At 39.4% G+C, this 14,735-nt stretch overlaps 1 protein-coding gene across 1 annotated transcript; it reads left to right on the plus strand.

The window, feature by feature from the left end:
- The first annotated feature begins 860 nt into the window (after window positions 1-860).
- LOC114761534 (glutamate synthase [NADH], amyloplastic-like) lies at window positions 861-12,320 on the plus strand. Its single transcript, XM_028950931.1, is given in 23 exon segments — window positions 861-1,252; window positions 1,343-1,462; window positions 2,021-2,134; window positions 2,457-2,609; window positions 2,915-3,015; window positions 3,153-3,249; window positions 3,711-3,820; window positions 4,107-4,210; window positions 4,364-4,543; window positions 4,641-4,984; window positions 5,069-5,139; window positions 5,219-5,688; window positions 5,806-6,675; window positions 6,824-6,978; window positions 7,255-7,416; window positions 7,521-9,122; window positions 9,576-9,791; window positions 9,870-10,138; window positions 10,271-10,576; window positions 10,707-10,974; window positions 11,195-11,452; window positions 11,651-11,867; window positions 11,870-12,320. Coding segments are annotated over 23 exon segments (6,609 nt in total). The 5' UTR covers window positions 861-892; the 3' UTR covers window positions 11,932-12,320.
- Window positions 12,321-14,735: the final 2,415 nt, after the last annotated feature.

The following is a 14,735-nucleotide window of genomic DNA, read 5'->3' on the forward strand; positions in this document are numbered from 1 at the left end:
AATCCAGATATTAATTAATTAATAGTATAAAAGATAGAGGAAGCAAACCATGCATGGTTGTGAACGTAAGTTCGCATCGGAGTCTGATCCGAACCGGATGTTCAGAGGAGATCTTTGAAGTTTGAATCCACTTGGGCAAAAAAAAGAAGAGAGGGAGAGAAAAGAAGAAGAAAGAAAGAACAAAGAAGGAAAGAAACCATCGAGCCAGAAAGAGGCCGTATGTTCAATATTGTAGAATTGTTGGCCAAAACGAAATGTCGTCGTATTGACTCTGACAATTCTCAATATGTCGTCCTTGATGGGGCCACGGGAATCGGCAGAGAACCGCTCACACGTGGCGCGCTCGCGCTTGATGAGCTGTCAACGGAAGAAATTGGCTGATTTAGCTCGCGCCGAACTTGTCAATAAACTGATGAAGCCGGTGGACCCCATCATTGCCGGTTATGAAGATTGAGGCACGATCATCTGCGTTTGTTAGTGAGGATCCTCAGACACCAGGTGCTTTTTCAGGTAGCGCCACTCTGTCAACCTCTCTTTCCAATCTTAGCTCTGCTTTTTCCTGGTTCTGAAATCTTAAGTAATCCACGAAGGATTCCATTTTTAAATGAATCTTCCTGGTTTCTTTAAATCTATGGATTTTGTGTTTTGTAAATAACCTGTTCTCACGACTTGATTTGGTGACGTGCGTGGCCTATATATATATCGTTGTTTTTGTGGCCTTTTGAATAACAAATTTGAATGTGTCTTTGTTTAACCGGCGACATAAAAAAAAAATTCTTAGAACCTGTTGGATATTCATACAAGTGCGCAAAGTTCTGTCCTCACCTCAAGTTTTGCACTCATTCCTCCGACTAGAGTGGCATCCGATATCTCCAAAAAATAAACTCATCAAATGTTCACGCTTCCTACTCGCTCTGCGTGCGCCCTGCCATTCTTAAGAAACCATCAATTCAGAGTGTGTCCCCCTGGTAGCATCAGAGAAGACAATCTCTGTGTTTCAAATAAATCATGTGCGAGCAAGAGGAAGTTCTTTAGGAACCGGTTGCGTTCTTACAGATCACCAGTATATGAAAGGCTCCACCTTTGGCAATCGGACCGGCCGGGGCGGTCGCCAAGGCTCAGGGTCGTTGTTCGGTCGGCATTATCAGGTGTGCCGGAGAAGCCGCTTGGTCTCTATGACCCTGCCTTTGATAAGGACTCTTGTGGGGTTGGGTTCGTTGCGGAATTATCCGGCGAATGCAGTCGTAAAACGGTAAGGATGGTTTGATTTTATGTACTTCATTTGGATATGTGGATTCATGTTGATGGTTGATGAACTCATGGTTGATTTTGTTTATTACAGGTGACTGATGCTATGGAGATGTTGCTACGTATGTCGCATAGAGGTGCTTGTGGGTGTGAGCCCAATACTGGAGACGGAGCCGGTATTCTCGTGGCTCTGCCTCATCAGTTTTACAAGGAGGCATGTATATTTTTTTCCCCCAGAAAGAAATGTATTTTTAAAGAGTTCATTTTTCATGTTCTTGACTTTGAGGTTGGTGATTGGTCTTACTGTTTCCAGATTTGGTTCTTTTGATTTATCAGGAAGCAGTAACACGTATTTTAATTTGTTTGAGTTGATCATACTTCGTTTTGGCTTTTACTGAGGCGTGTGAGCTTTATATTTGGATGTATTTTCATTTCATAATCTAATCTGCTTCATGCAGTATTTATTTATTTTCTAAAAACCACTTATCACCCTTAATATTAAACTGATGCGGAAATCTTTCCCCCCAGTACAAATAAAATTCTCCACCTTCGTAATAGTGGATCCTCACCATTTTTATTCTCTTTTATTTCCATTTGTGAATGCAAAGTTTTTGTTCGAAATGGACCCCAATATCAGCTTCCCCACTAAACGGAAAGAAGCAGGAATTTTTTCGAGAATCACTTAGAATATCAAGCTGGATCAGTTTTGACCGATTGGCATATAGCTGGTGTTTGTTCGAGTAAATATATGACGGGGTTTATTTTCTTGTAGGTCGCCAACGATGTGGGATTTGAGCTTCCACCGCCTGGACAATACGCTGTTGGCATGTTTTTCTTGCCCACATCAGATAGTCGCAGAGAAGAAAGCAAAAATGTATTTACAAAGGTATTTTTTATTCTAAATGCAAAGTAAATATGTTTTTTTTTTTTTTAATTTTGAAATTATCAGTTTCCAAAAGCCTTTATTGAAACCTCTGCTCCAGAGGTATCTTATCATGTCTTTAACGTTCCCCTTGGTTTGCTTATTTATGCGTCGGGTTGTCAAGGGGGGGATTTTATTTTCTCTGTCCTACCATATCATAATGGTGATCATCTTTAGCAAGAAGTTCATTCTATATTATTTTGTTTTATATGCATTGTGCTGTTATGCTCGTTGTGATTTTTGATTCAAGAAACATTTTCTTGAAAATCTACTTTGATATGTGAAGGTTGCGGAATCTCTTGGACACTCTGTCCTTGGTTGGCGTTCTGTGCCCACAAATAACACTGGACTGGGCAAATCAGCCCTGCATACAGAACCAGTTATTGAGCAGGTGTTTCTGACTCCTAGATCCCAGTCGAAAGTTGATCTGGAAAGACAGGTACTTTCTCTACTATTCACATAAGTGCCAGGGTACTTTTTCGTCAAAAATTATGAAGATATGGTTGGATCAATGCTCCATTTTCGTGACAAAATGTTCAATAAAACCTGGAATATTGTTGGAAAACTAACCTACGTCGGTATATTATGTTTTAGACATTTCTTAGAATACAGACAACAGTTGAATTCATTTCTTGACAAGCAAGTGGTTATGGAATTCTCAGCTGAAATTATTTTATATATTTATTTCATGAATTATAATGGAATTTTTTCATGCTCAATGTATTTCTGGTTCCTATATTGCAGATGTACATATTGAGGAAGCTCTCCATGGTTGCTATTGAGTCTTCCTTAAAACTTCAAAATAACGGTGATACAGATTTCTACATCTGTTCACTTTCATCAAGGTGTGTTAACTAATGCCACATTCAGCACATATAATCTAGAAATGCCTCAAAGAAAACTTCAAGGCACTTTTGGTTTTTATTATGTCGTATGAGAAATTATCAGTTCTCATTGTCACTTTCTTGTACAATATGTGCAGGACTGTTGTATACAAAGGTCAGTTAACGCCAGCTCAGTTGAAGGATTACTATTTTGCGGATCTTGGCAATGAAAGGTTTACGAGCTACATGGCCCTGGTAAATATATTGCCCCATTAACTTATATTTCTCTGCTAACTCTATACCCCAACAAACAGCATGGAAATAACCAGTCACTCAAGAGGTGCAAGGTTGAGGAATGACTTCTGAGGCATTGAGGTTTGAATGATCTCTTAAGTACTTCCACTTCCTTGATTACTATTTGAATTTGGACACTGGATTGCATGCTAAGTAGGAGTTGGTAAGAACGTTCATTATCAAGATAATGTTTGCAGAAATTTCTGCTGATAATTTCTGTGGCATGTTGGTGTGGAGGAAAATTTCATTTGAAGTGTTGTGGGAAAGTGATTTGGTGGAAATGCAATTCAATTTCCTGAAATTTCTGCACGCACTAGCGTGTGTGTTGAAGTGCCTTGAAGAAAATTTCATTTATGCGTTTCTTTCTTCTATACAAGAGCTCATCATATGGACTGAAATCTTGAATACTAATTATTGTGTAGGTGCACTCACGGTTTTCTACAAATACCTTTCCTAGCTGGGACCGAGCTCAACCTATGCGCATATTAGGTCACAACGGAGAAATCAACACTCTTAGAGGCAACGTGAACTGGTATGCTTTGAATCAGTGTTGTTACACCCTTGTACTCTACTGTTATTTAGAAACTAGAGGAATAACTATTATCTTGCATGCATATTTAAATACATATAATGCATCTTGATGCTGCCTAAAATGGATCAACCAAATAGTGGATTTTCCTTTATACAGTCATTGCCAGATTAATCGTGTGTAAGCGTGATGCTCATTCATTTCAAAATGGGTGCAATAGCATTTAGTGTGGTGCCAGACTTATTGCCCTTTTACAGAGGATAAATCAGCTGGTGTTTTTCACTTATAGGATGAAGGCACGTGAGGGTCTCCTCAAGTGCAAAGAGCTCAATTTATCTGAGTCTGAGTTAAAGGATCTTTTGCCTATTGTTGATGCCAATTCATCTGATTCAGGTGATTTTGATTTAAAATTTCCATCTTTGCTGCATGTATACCAACATATATGGGTGAATCTATGTCTACTTGCGTTTTGGATTGTCAGGTGATTTTCTGCAATTTCCTTTCCTTTTTCTATTGTAACTGTGGTGATATTTCTTTCTTCTGTAGGAGCTTTTGATGCTGTCCTTGAGTTTTTGGTTCAATCTGGGAGAAGTCTTCCAGAAGCTGTTATGATGATGATTCCTGAAGCTTGGCAAAATGACAAAAACATGGACCTTCAGCGTAAATCATTCTATGAATACTTCTCGGCCCTCTTAGAACCATGGGATGGGCCAGCCCTTATATCATGTATAATTTCACAGGACTCCACAAATGCATTTTTCCTTCTAAAACGTTTTTTGGGCATTGTTTTCATTTAATTCATCCTAATTTGACCTATTTGCAGTTACCGATGGTCGCTATCTTGGGGCTTCATTGGATAGGAATGGACTACGACCAGGCCGTTTCTATGTCACACATGGTGGACGAGTAATAATGGCCAGTGAAGTTGGGGTAGTAGACATTCCTCCTGAAGATGTATGTAGGAAAGGTAGACTTAACCCTGGCATGATGCTTCTGGTGGACTTTGAGGAGCACGCTGTTGTAAATGATGATGCCTTGAAGGAAAAGTATTCATTGGCAAGGCCTTATGGGGAGTGGCTCAAAAGACAGAAGATTGAATTGAATGACATAGTTGAGTCAGTTCATGAATCTGAAAGAGTGCCGCCAGCCATAGCAGGAGTGGTACCGGTAAGTATAACCTAGCAGCCAACGTGGACTACTCATAAATTTCTAGTAGAGAAGTCTTATTGTTGCCTCTACTGTGAATCACAGGCATCTAACGAAGACATGAATATGGAAAATATGGGAATTCATGGATTACTGGCTCCGCTGAAAGCTTTTGGGTATGCAACATTTTTTTGAACCCGTTCTATTCATGTTAGCTGGGCAATAACTGATTTTACATTCTGTTTACTCATGCAGTTACACAATTGAATCTCTGGAAATGTTATTACTCCCCATGGCAAAGGAAGGTGTAGAAGCCCTTGGGTCCATGGGGAATGATACTCCATTGGCCATCATGTCTAATAGAGAAAAACTCTCATTTGAATACTTCAAGCAAATGTTTGCTCAAGTAACAAACCCGCCAATTGATCCTATTCGAGAAAAAATTGTAACTTCCATGGAATGTATGATTGGTCCTGAAGGTGATCTAACCGAAACCACTGAGGAACAATGTCACCGTCTTTCACTAAAAGGCCCTCTTTTATCTATGGAAGAAATGGAAGCTATTAAAAAGATGAATTACAGGGGATGGCGAAGCAAAGTTATAGACATAACTTTCTCTAAGTGTTGTGGCAGGAGAGGATTAGAGGAAGCCTTAGATAGGATTTGTGCAGAATCACGTGCTGCAATCAATGAGGGTTACACCGTGCTTGTGCTATCTGACAGAGGTATTATGCTATGATGCTACTTTTTTGTGAATTTGTTACATTTTATACTTACATGCTGATACTATTAAAAAAGCAATCTTACATTTATTTTATTTGAATTTGGCATTGAATTTGCAGCCTTCTCAAGGAATCATGTTGCTGTGAGTTCTCTTCTGGCTGTTGGTGCGGTCCATCAACATCTAGTTAAAACACTTGAGCGAACTAGAGTGGCCTTAATTGTTGATTCCGCAGAGCCACGTGAAGTCCACCATTTTTGCACACTTGTTGGATTTGGTGCTGACGCTATATGTCCTTATTTGGCTATTGAAGCAATTTGGCGATTGAATGTTGATGGAAAAATCCCACCAAAACCAAGCGGTGAATTTCACACAAAAGATGAGCTAGTTAAGACGTATTTCAAAGCTAGTAACTATGGAATGATGAAGGTTCTTGCCAAAATGGGAATATCGACCTTGGCTTCTTACAAAGGTGCTCAAATTTTTGAAGCTCTAGGTCTTTCATCAAAAGTGATAGAAAGATGTTTTGCTGGAACTCCAAGTCGAGTCGAGGGTGCAACATTTGAGATGCTTAATCAAGATGCGCTGAAATTGCATGAGATGGCATTCCCTTCTCATGCCTTCTCCCCTGGTAGTGCAGAAGCTCTAGCACTCCCAAATCCTGGGGATTATCATTGGAGAAAAGGTGGTGAAATTCACTTGAATGATCCAGTTTCCATAGCAATGCTTCGAGAAGCTGTCAGAACTAATAGCAAAGATTTTTATAAACAGTACTCCAAGCTAATTCATGAATTGAATAAGGCTTGCAATTTGAGGGGAATTTTGAAATTTAAGGAGGCAGCAATTAAGATTCCCCTCGATGAAGTAGAACCTGCCAGTGAAATAGTTAAAAGGTTTTGTACTGGAGCCATGAGTTATGGGTCAATATCGTTGGAGGCGCACACCACACTGGCGATTGCTATGAATAAAATTGGAGGAAAATCTAACACAGGTTTGTGAAATCCCTATTCATTATTTCTGGTGATTATTTTTCCATGTTTGAAAATAAGACTAACGTTAAAGTATTTCTTCAAGTGTTGAAAATGTTCATGACACTTTTTTGATCACTTCTCATTTTATTTCATGAAAATCTGTCACAGGTGAGGGTGGTGAGCAACCATCTCGTATGGAACCTCTTGCTGATGGTTCAATGAATCCAAAGAGGAGTGCCATCAAGCAAGTTGCAAGTGGGAGGTTTGGGGTTTCAAGTTACTACCTAACAAATGCTGATGAACTACAAATAAAGATGGCTCAGGTACTTTCAGTATTAAAAGTTGGCATTTCCAGATGTCATATCTATGTAACGGTTGGCAAAAAAAAAAAAATTCTATGGAATGTATCTTAAAAAATTACTGAACAATCTCTTTCCTCTGCATTTATAGTCATGAAAGATGATTTTGTAACTCTGGGGCGTCTCTTGCTGCTCAAGAGTCATTTCTTTGACTAATACCCAAAATATGGCTTTTGATGAGGTTAAATAGAGACGAAGTTTTCTCTTAACGAAGAATTTTCTCACGCTTTATGTCCACAGGGAGCAAAACCTGGTGAAGGAGGTGAACTTCCTGGCCACAAGGTTGTTGGAGACATTGCTGTCACTAGAAATTCAACTGCCGGGGTAGGACTTATCAGTCCACCGCCTCATCATGATATATACTCCATTGAAGACCTTGCCCAATTAATTCATGATCTAAAGGTATGTCTATATATTATAGCTTTTACCCTTTTACGACAGGCAGCTTCTAGTTGAATTTTCTTCTTAAAGTGTTCTGCATTTAATTCCTTATTATTGATCTGTAGAATGCCAACCCAAATGCTCGCATAAGTGTGAAGTTAGTGTCTGAGGCTGGAGTGGGCATAGTTGCTAGTGGAGTTGTTAAAGGACATGCTGACCATGTCTTGATCTCAGGTCATGACGGAGGTACAGGGGCATCCAGATGGACTGGCATAAAGAATGCCGGACTCCCTTGGGAACTTGGCTTGGCTGAGACCCACCAGACTTTAGTTGCTAATGACTTGCGTGGTCGCACAATTCTCCAGACTGATGGACAACTCAAAACTGGAAGAGATGTGGCCATTGCTGCACTTCTTGGTGCAGAAGAGTTTGGGTTCAGTACAGCTCCACTCATCACAATGGGCTGCATTATGATGCGGAAGTGCCACAAGAACACTTGTCCAGTTGGGATTGCTACCCAAGATCCAGTACTTAGAGAGAAGTTTGCTGGAGAACCTGAGCATGTTATTAACTTCTTTTTCATGGTGGCTGAAGAGATGAGAGAAATTATGTCACAGCTTGGGTTTCGGAGTGTTAATGAGATGATTGGCCGTCCAGATATGCTTGAAGTTGATAAAGAGGTGATTAAGAGTAACGAGAAGCTAGAAAACATTGATCTCTCTCTGTTGCTTAGACCCGCATCTGAACTACGGCCTGAAGCTGCTCAGTATTGTGTGCAAAAACAAGATCATGGTTTGGATTTGGCCTTGGACAATAAGCTCATTAGTCTTTCTGAAGCCGCTTTGGTAAAGTGTATACCTGTATACATTGAAACTCCAATCTGCAATGTTAATCGTGCTGTGGGAACCATGCTTAGCCATGAAGTGACTAAACGGTATCATTTGGCTGGTCTTCCAACTGACACCATCCATATCAGATTCACTGGGAGTGCAGGCCAGAGCTTTGGTGCTTTCCTGTGTCCTGGCATTACTATGGAGCTTGAAGGTGATGGCAATGACTATGTCGGTAAAGGATTATCTGGTGGCAAGATTATAGTATATCCTCCCAAGGAAAGCAATTTTGACCCTAAGGAAAACATTGTAATTGGTAATGTGGCACTGTATGGGGCCACAAGTGGTGAGGCATATTTCAATGGGATGGCAGCAGAAAGATTTTGTGTACGTAATTCAGGGGCTAAAGCAGTTGTGGAAGGCGTTGGTGATCATGGATGTGAGTACATGACTGGCGGGATTGTTGTTGTGCTTGGGAAAACTGGTAGAAACTTTGCTGCGGGTATGAGCGGGGGTATTGCGTATGTTCTTGATGTTGATGGACAATTTCAATATAGGTGCAACCAAGAGCTTGTAGATCTGGATAAGGTTGATGAGGAGGAGGATGTCATTACTCTCAGAATGTTGCTACAACAACATCAACGTCACACTAGTAGTCTTCTTGCCAAAGAAGTGCTTACCAACTTAGATAATCTTCTTCCTAAATTTATCAAGGTGTTCCCTAGGGAGTATAAACGTGTTCTTGCTAGTATGAAGGCTGATGTAGCCTCCAAAGAAGCAGTGGAGCATGCTGCCAAGGATGCACAGGAGCTAAATGAAGCAGGAAAGGAAGGTAAAGATGCATTTCAAGAGCTGAAGAAACTTGCTGCTTCATCTTTGAATGAGAAACCGAGTCAGGTAAATTTTACTTTGTAATTTAGAATGACGCGAACTTTGTGCCTGGAGAAACCATTTTTTTTTTTTTTTAAGTATAAAAAAGAACAAACGTGAACCTTATGCCTTCAATGGTGACTCTTCTTGCCTTAACATCAATCTATTTCTTATTCTTTTGGCTCAGTTTTCTTAAACAGTGGCAGGAAATCTATTTTTGGAAGAAAAAAATCTCAATCCTTCTTGTGGTGTTGGCTTAAATAATGTGCTGATGCCATAAAAGAGATAATGTTAAATTTACTAAATTGTGAACCCTCTGCCGTGTATACTATGATAGACCCTCCTATCTTGGGTGGATACATGGTTGGCATATTTGTTTCATTATTGTTGAAGTTTTATCTTAAAATACTTTGAAGATATTAAAACCGCTATTTTTTTGTACATGTTTTAGTTGGCTAATGTGTCTTGAATGCCCAGAAGCTTGATCAGGCTAAAGCATCGAAGAGGCCTACTCAAGTTGTTGACGCCATTAAGCATAGAGGTTTTGTTGCTTACGAACGTGAGGGAGTTCAATACAGGGATCCCAAGGTTCGCATGAGTGATTGGAAGGAAGTGATGGTGGAGGGAAAGCCTGGACCACTTTTGAAGACTCAGTCTGCTCGTTGCATGGACTGTGGTACTCCCTTCTGTCATCAGGTAGGCATTACCTAACAACTTTCTTTCTTAATTTGCAAATTTTTAGCTAAATATATATTTTTTGCATCAAAATTTCAGGAAAATTCTGGATGCCCTCTTGGGAACAAAATCCCAGAATTTAATGAGTTAGTGTACCGAAATAGATGGCGGGAAGCATTAGAGCGTCTTCTTGAGACAAACAACTTCCCTGAGTTTACTGGTCGGGTATGCCCTGCACCATGTGAAGGTTCTTGTGTCCTTGGTATTATTGAGAATCCTGTATCTATCAAAAGCATTGAATGCGCCATCATAGATAAGGCTTTTGAGGAGGGTTGGATGATGCCTCGACCTCCGTTAAAGAGAACAGGGTATGCCTTGTATATAGTTTTATTTTTTTTGTTTTTTTCCTGGTGTTCCTTTCAACCAAATAAATACCATCTTTGTATCTAGTAAATGGTGAATTTCTGTTACTAAATTGTCGAATACCTTTATTGAAATAGGAAAAGTGTTGCCATTGTTGGAAGTGGACCAGCAGGCTTGGCTGCTGCTGATCAGTTGAACAAAATGGGCCACATAGTAACTGTGTATGAGAGGACTGATAGGATCGGAGGGCTTATGATGTATGGGGTTCCAAACATGAAAGCTGATAAAGTTGATATAGTTCAACGGCGGGTCAACCTTATGGCTGCAGAAGGAGTTAATTTCGTGGTGAATGCTGACGTTGGACATGATCCTTTATACTCCCTCGATCATCTTCGAGAGGAAAATGATGCCATTGTTTTGGCTGTGGGAGCCACAAAACCAAGGTGAGAGATAGTAAGGAATCCCACATGTTTTATTTTATCATTCAGGTTCAAACTTTCTTGCAATACAAATACAAGTATCACAGAATCAAAATAGTTAAAGGAAAAACCTTTAAAGGATGTTATTTTGCAGGGATCTTCCTGTACCAGGACGGGAGTTGTCTGGTGTTCATTTTGCCATGGAGTTTCTTCATTCAAACACTAAAAGCTTGCTTGATAGCAATCTACAAGATGATGACTACATCTCTGCCAAGGGCAAGAAAGTTGTGGTCATTGGTGGGGGTGACACTGGCGCAGATTGTATAGGGACATCCATTCGTCATGGATGCAGCAGTATTGTAAATCTGGAACTTCTTCCTGAGCCACCACGAACTAGGGCCTCAGGAAATCCTTGGCCACAGGTTAGATCCTTCCCCCTACCTTATTAATGGTGTTCTTGTAGTCGTTCCATGTTTAACTGCCTCCTTAGCATTCAATGCATGAGATCAGTCACCTTTGTCATTTATCAGATGTTTTAGCCGCTTTCTTTTTACTGATTTGGCTTGTTAAATTGAAATGGAATGACCAAAGAAATGCCAATATCTTGTTGATAGTTGCAACACCGTGTATTTTTGGATGCAGTGGCCTCGAATATTGCGTGTAGATTATGGGCACCAGGAAGCTGTGGCAAAATTTGGCAAAGATCCCAGATCTTACGAGGTATTGACTAAGCGGTTTGTGGGAGATGAGAATGGAAATGTGAAAGGGCTTGAAGTGGTACGTGTATGCTGGGGTAAGGATGATGCTGGCAAGCTCCAGTTTAAGGAAGTTCAGGGCTCTGAGGAGATTATTGAGGCTGATCTAGTCTTACTGGCAATGGGCTTCATTGGTCCTGAGTCCGTAAGTGTTGACAATAGCTTTTTCTTAGCATGCTGAATTGGTTATTTTCTTGATGATGGATAAAGTCAAGAAAATTTTACTGGTAGTGTCACTTGTGAAGCTCACACACAAGAAATGAGTTACGACCTAAAAACGGACTTTATTATAATCTTGTTCCAGAGTTGATCACCTTCCTAACTTGCTTCTTTTCTTTTACAGACAATCCCAGAGAAGATGGGCTTGGAGCTAGACAATAGGTCAAATTTGAAGACGGATTATGGCCACTTTTCAACTAGTGTTGATGGCATATTTGCAGCTGGGGATTGTCGGCGTGGTCAATCCCTGGTAGTCTGGGCAATCTCAGAGGGACGGCAAGCCGCCAAACAGGTAGACAAGTACCTTACTGTAGACAAGGAGCTCAACAATATTGGTGGGCATCAGAGGAACTTGTGAAGAGACAGAAGGACCACCTCACCAACAAACGCACTGTAGTGACTTAAAAGACGTCATTTTTCCATCTCAAACAGTACCAAAGGGAATTTCCCAGTATGAAAAAGATGATAGAGATCGAGCAAGGGTTTAATTGGCATGCCCAGGCAGTTTTAGTTGCCAAAAGGGCATTGATAAAGGAGAAAATAATAAAGGTTAGAATTTAGCTTCTTCTTCTCCCCCCTCCCTTTTTTTCGTGAGAAGGTTGGAATTTAGTTCAAGCGAAGGTAGATTAGATCGTTTTGAGGGGTTTAAGGTTATTTCATATAGAGTCCAGTTTTAAAGTGTTAGATGCCGTCTTTCTTGCCGGGAAGTTAGTTCTTTTGTAAGTTTAAGAAATGTACAGTTTGCAATTCAATCTTCATTCGAATTAGATAATTATTGTTTGGATGAAATAATATATCACTTGCCCCATATTCTTGTCTGGAATAGGGAACGAATCTATTGAAGTTTGTTGTTTCAGTTTTCTGAAATTGAGATTATGAAGTCATTTCCTTTTGGAAGAATCTGCGCTTAGTAGTCAAGTGATTGTTGATTAAATAAACGGTTAGCCATTGCTGTATCTTAATGATCAAACTTCTACAGAGCAGAGGAACATGAATTTAACTCAGACCAAACATCACCTAGCGACTACATAAGTTCTTGCACTATTGATTCTAGAGATTATGTTCCAGAGAATAGCTAGCGGTAGCAAAGGGAATAGTTTGATTTGAACTGATGAATGAAGTTCAATGTTCAACGGTCTATGTGTTTGTTGAACATCTTTCCTTTAAGGAAGACCGAATGCGAAATGTCATTTATACTTCGGTCAAATCTATGAAGTTCCTGAAATGTTGGAGGCGGCAAGTTTATGAATTTCATAGATTGCTAACACATTTCTGCTGAAATCAAAAGGAATATTTTTTTTAATGAAATTAATGGAGATATAAGGTAGATCAGCGACAAATCAAAGGAACAAGGAGCCAAAATAAATACGAGAAATAATGCTAATGAGATTTTAAGGAAAAAGGTGAGAACATGACCCAAAAGGCAAAACAGAAAACCCCAGAGGGCAAGAGTGGGTACAACAAAAATCTTCGCAACTCAACCGCCCAAAAGCATGTGATTAACGAAGTGATAGCCCTGATGTTAATTTGGGCCATAATGTGAATTAACGAATAGATTTGGGCCGTTTATGAATTGTCGGAGATCTAGTGGTTTCTCAAGGCCCAGAAACAAAATCAAAAAATTGTGGCAAAAAACTGATAAATTTATGAACGTTCGTTCATGCATGTTAGCCCTGAGCAGCGAATTCTCATATAATTTGTTTTTTCAATCATCCACGCATACTGTTTCTTATTATGACTATTAATAGACAGGTTTTTATTGAAGTGAAAACAAAAGCCAATCACTATTGATGCCCCAAAAGCACCTATTGACATAATTTAAGATAAAATTACTCTCATACACTATCTTCAGTCTTTAATTTAAAAGTTATATAACTAATTATAGAATATTAAAAAAACTAGTTATATTAGTTTTTTGTAATAAATGTGTGTTGATCTTCTTAGACTATCTTCTTTAATATTGAATTATTGGAGAATGGAAATATTATGAAAATAGATAAAAAACAAAATAAATTGAGATTGTATATTTAGAATTAAATCTAGACCAGACATAGTATTTACTTTGTATTTAATAAACGATGATTAAAAAGGGCTTTGAAGCCGCAAACCCTGAATGGAACCGGACAATCATCAAAATAAGAAATGTTTTCCCAATCATATAAAAAAGGTTGGATTTTGCAGTGACAGAACATGATCTTGTTCTTGGTCAAAAAAAAGAACATGATCTTGTTTGTTGGACTAGCATTGGAACCTGGAACTCCACTGGTTGATGAATCCTTTGCGTGCCGCATTTTCCCGCATCACAAGCAGATGCTTGTCCCCATCGGCTTCGTAACCTGCCATTCAAAACCGATGAAAATGGAAGGCTATCATTAATTCAGAGCTTGGGCTTATTTACTTTTGAGAAACATAGGGCAGAATTTGGACAGTTCTAATTGGGTGAAACCTAATGACCGATTTTGTCAGATACAAGAATCAAATTCTGCTGCCCAATGCATTGACCATCGTGGCCTTTCGGCTTTCGTTTCCCTCTAACTCCCATCCCCACATTTGATTCTCTCCGCCTTTAACTTTTTTCCGTTGCTTTTTCTTAGCTTCCCGCAACCATGACTGCTTGGTTCCAGTTTTCAAAGAGAAACCTCAATTCAAAGTCCAGATGGTTGTAGGGTTTATCGAACCTGAAAAAACACAGAGGTTAAAACCTATGATCCGGATATAACACGCCCCGGGTTGCCATCACCAAGTGGCACAAGCACGCTAAGGAATGAGGGAAACTACGTCGTTTTAGGTTCGGCAAGCTTCAAGGAGATGGAATCCATTTTCCCCTCTGACATGATCCCATAACCTGACTCTCGCATGCTGCTTCCTCATTATGTTAAAACTTAAAACTAAGTTTTTTGTGTGACCAAAGTTAAAACCAATTATTTGATTGTCAATAAAAAAGGTTAATGATAATTCATGCAAATATGATTAAATTAAAATTATCTAAACTAAACCAGATTAATAAAAATTTCTTGGCATTGACAAGAAAATATCCATCATCATCCTATAATTATTTATTATTATTATTATTATTAGCAATTATTAAATGAAATTGAAAAAGAAGAGGAAGTTGCTGGTAGAAAATATCTGGGCCCAAGTGGAACACGCAACCCACCTACAGTATACACGTGGCGGCTGACAGGCGCCGAACTGAATACACATTCTTG

Source organism: Neltuma alba, unplaced genomic scaffold, assembly GCF_004799145.2.
Source record: "Neltuma alba isolate B1F8T4 unplaced genomic scaffold, ASM479914v2 tig00011124_pilon, whole genome shotgun sequence".
NCBI classification, from domain to species: domain Eukaryota; kingdom Viridiplantae; phylum Streptophyta; class Magnoliopsida; order Fabales; family Fabaceae; genus Neltuma; species Neltuma alba.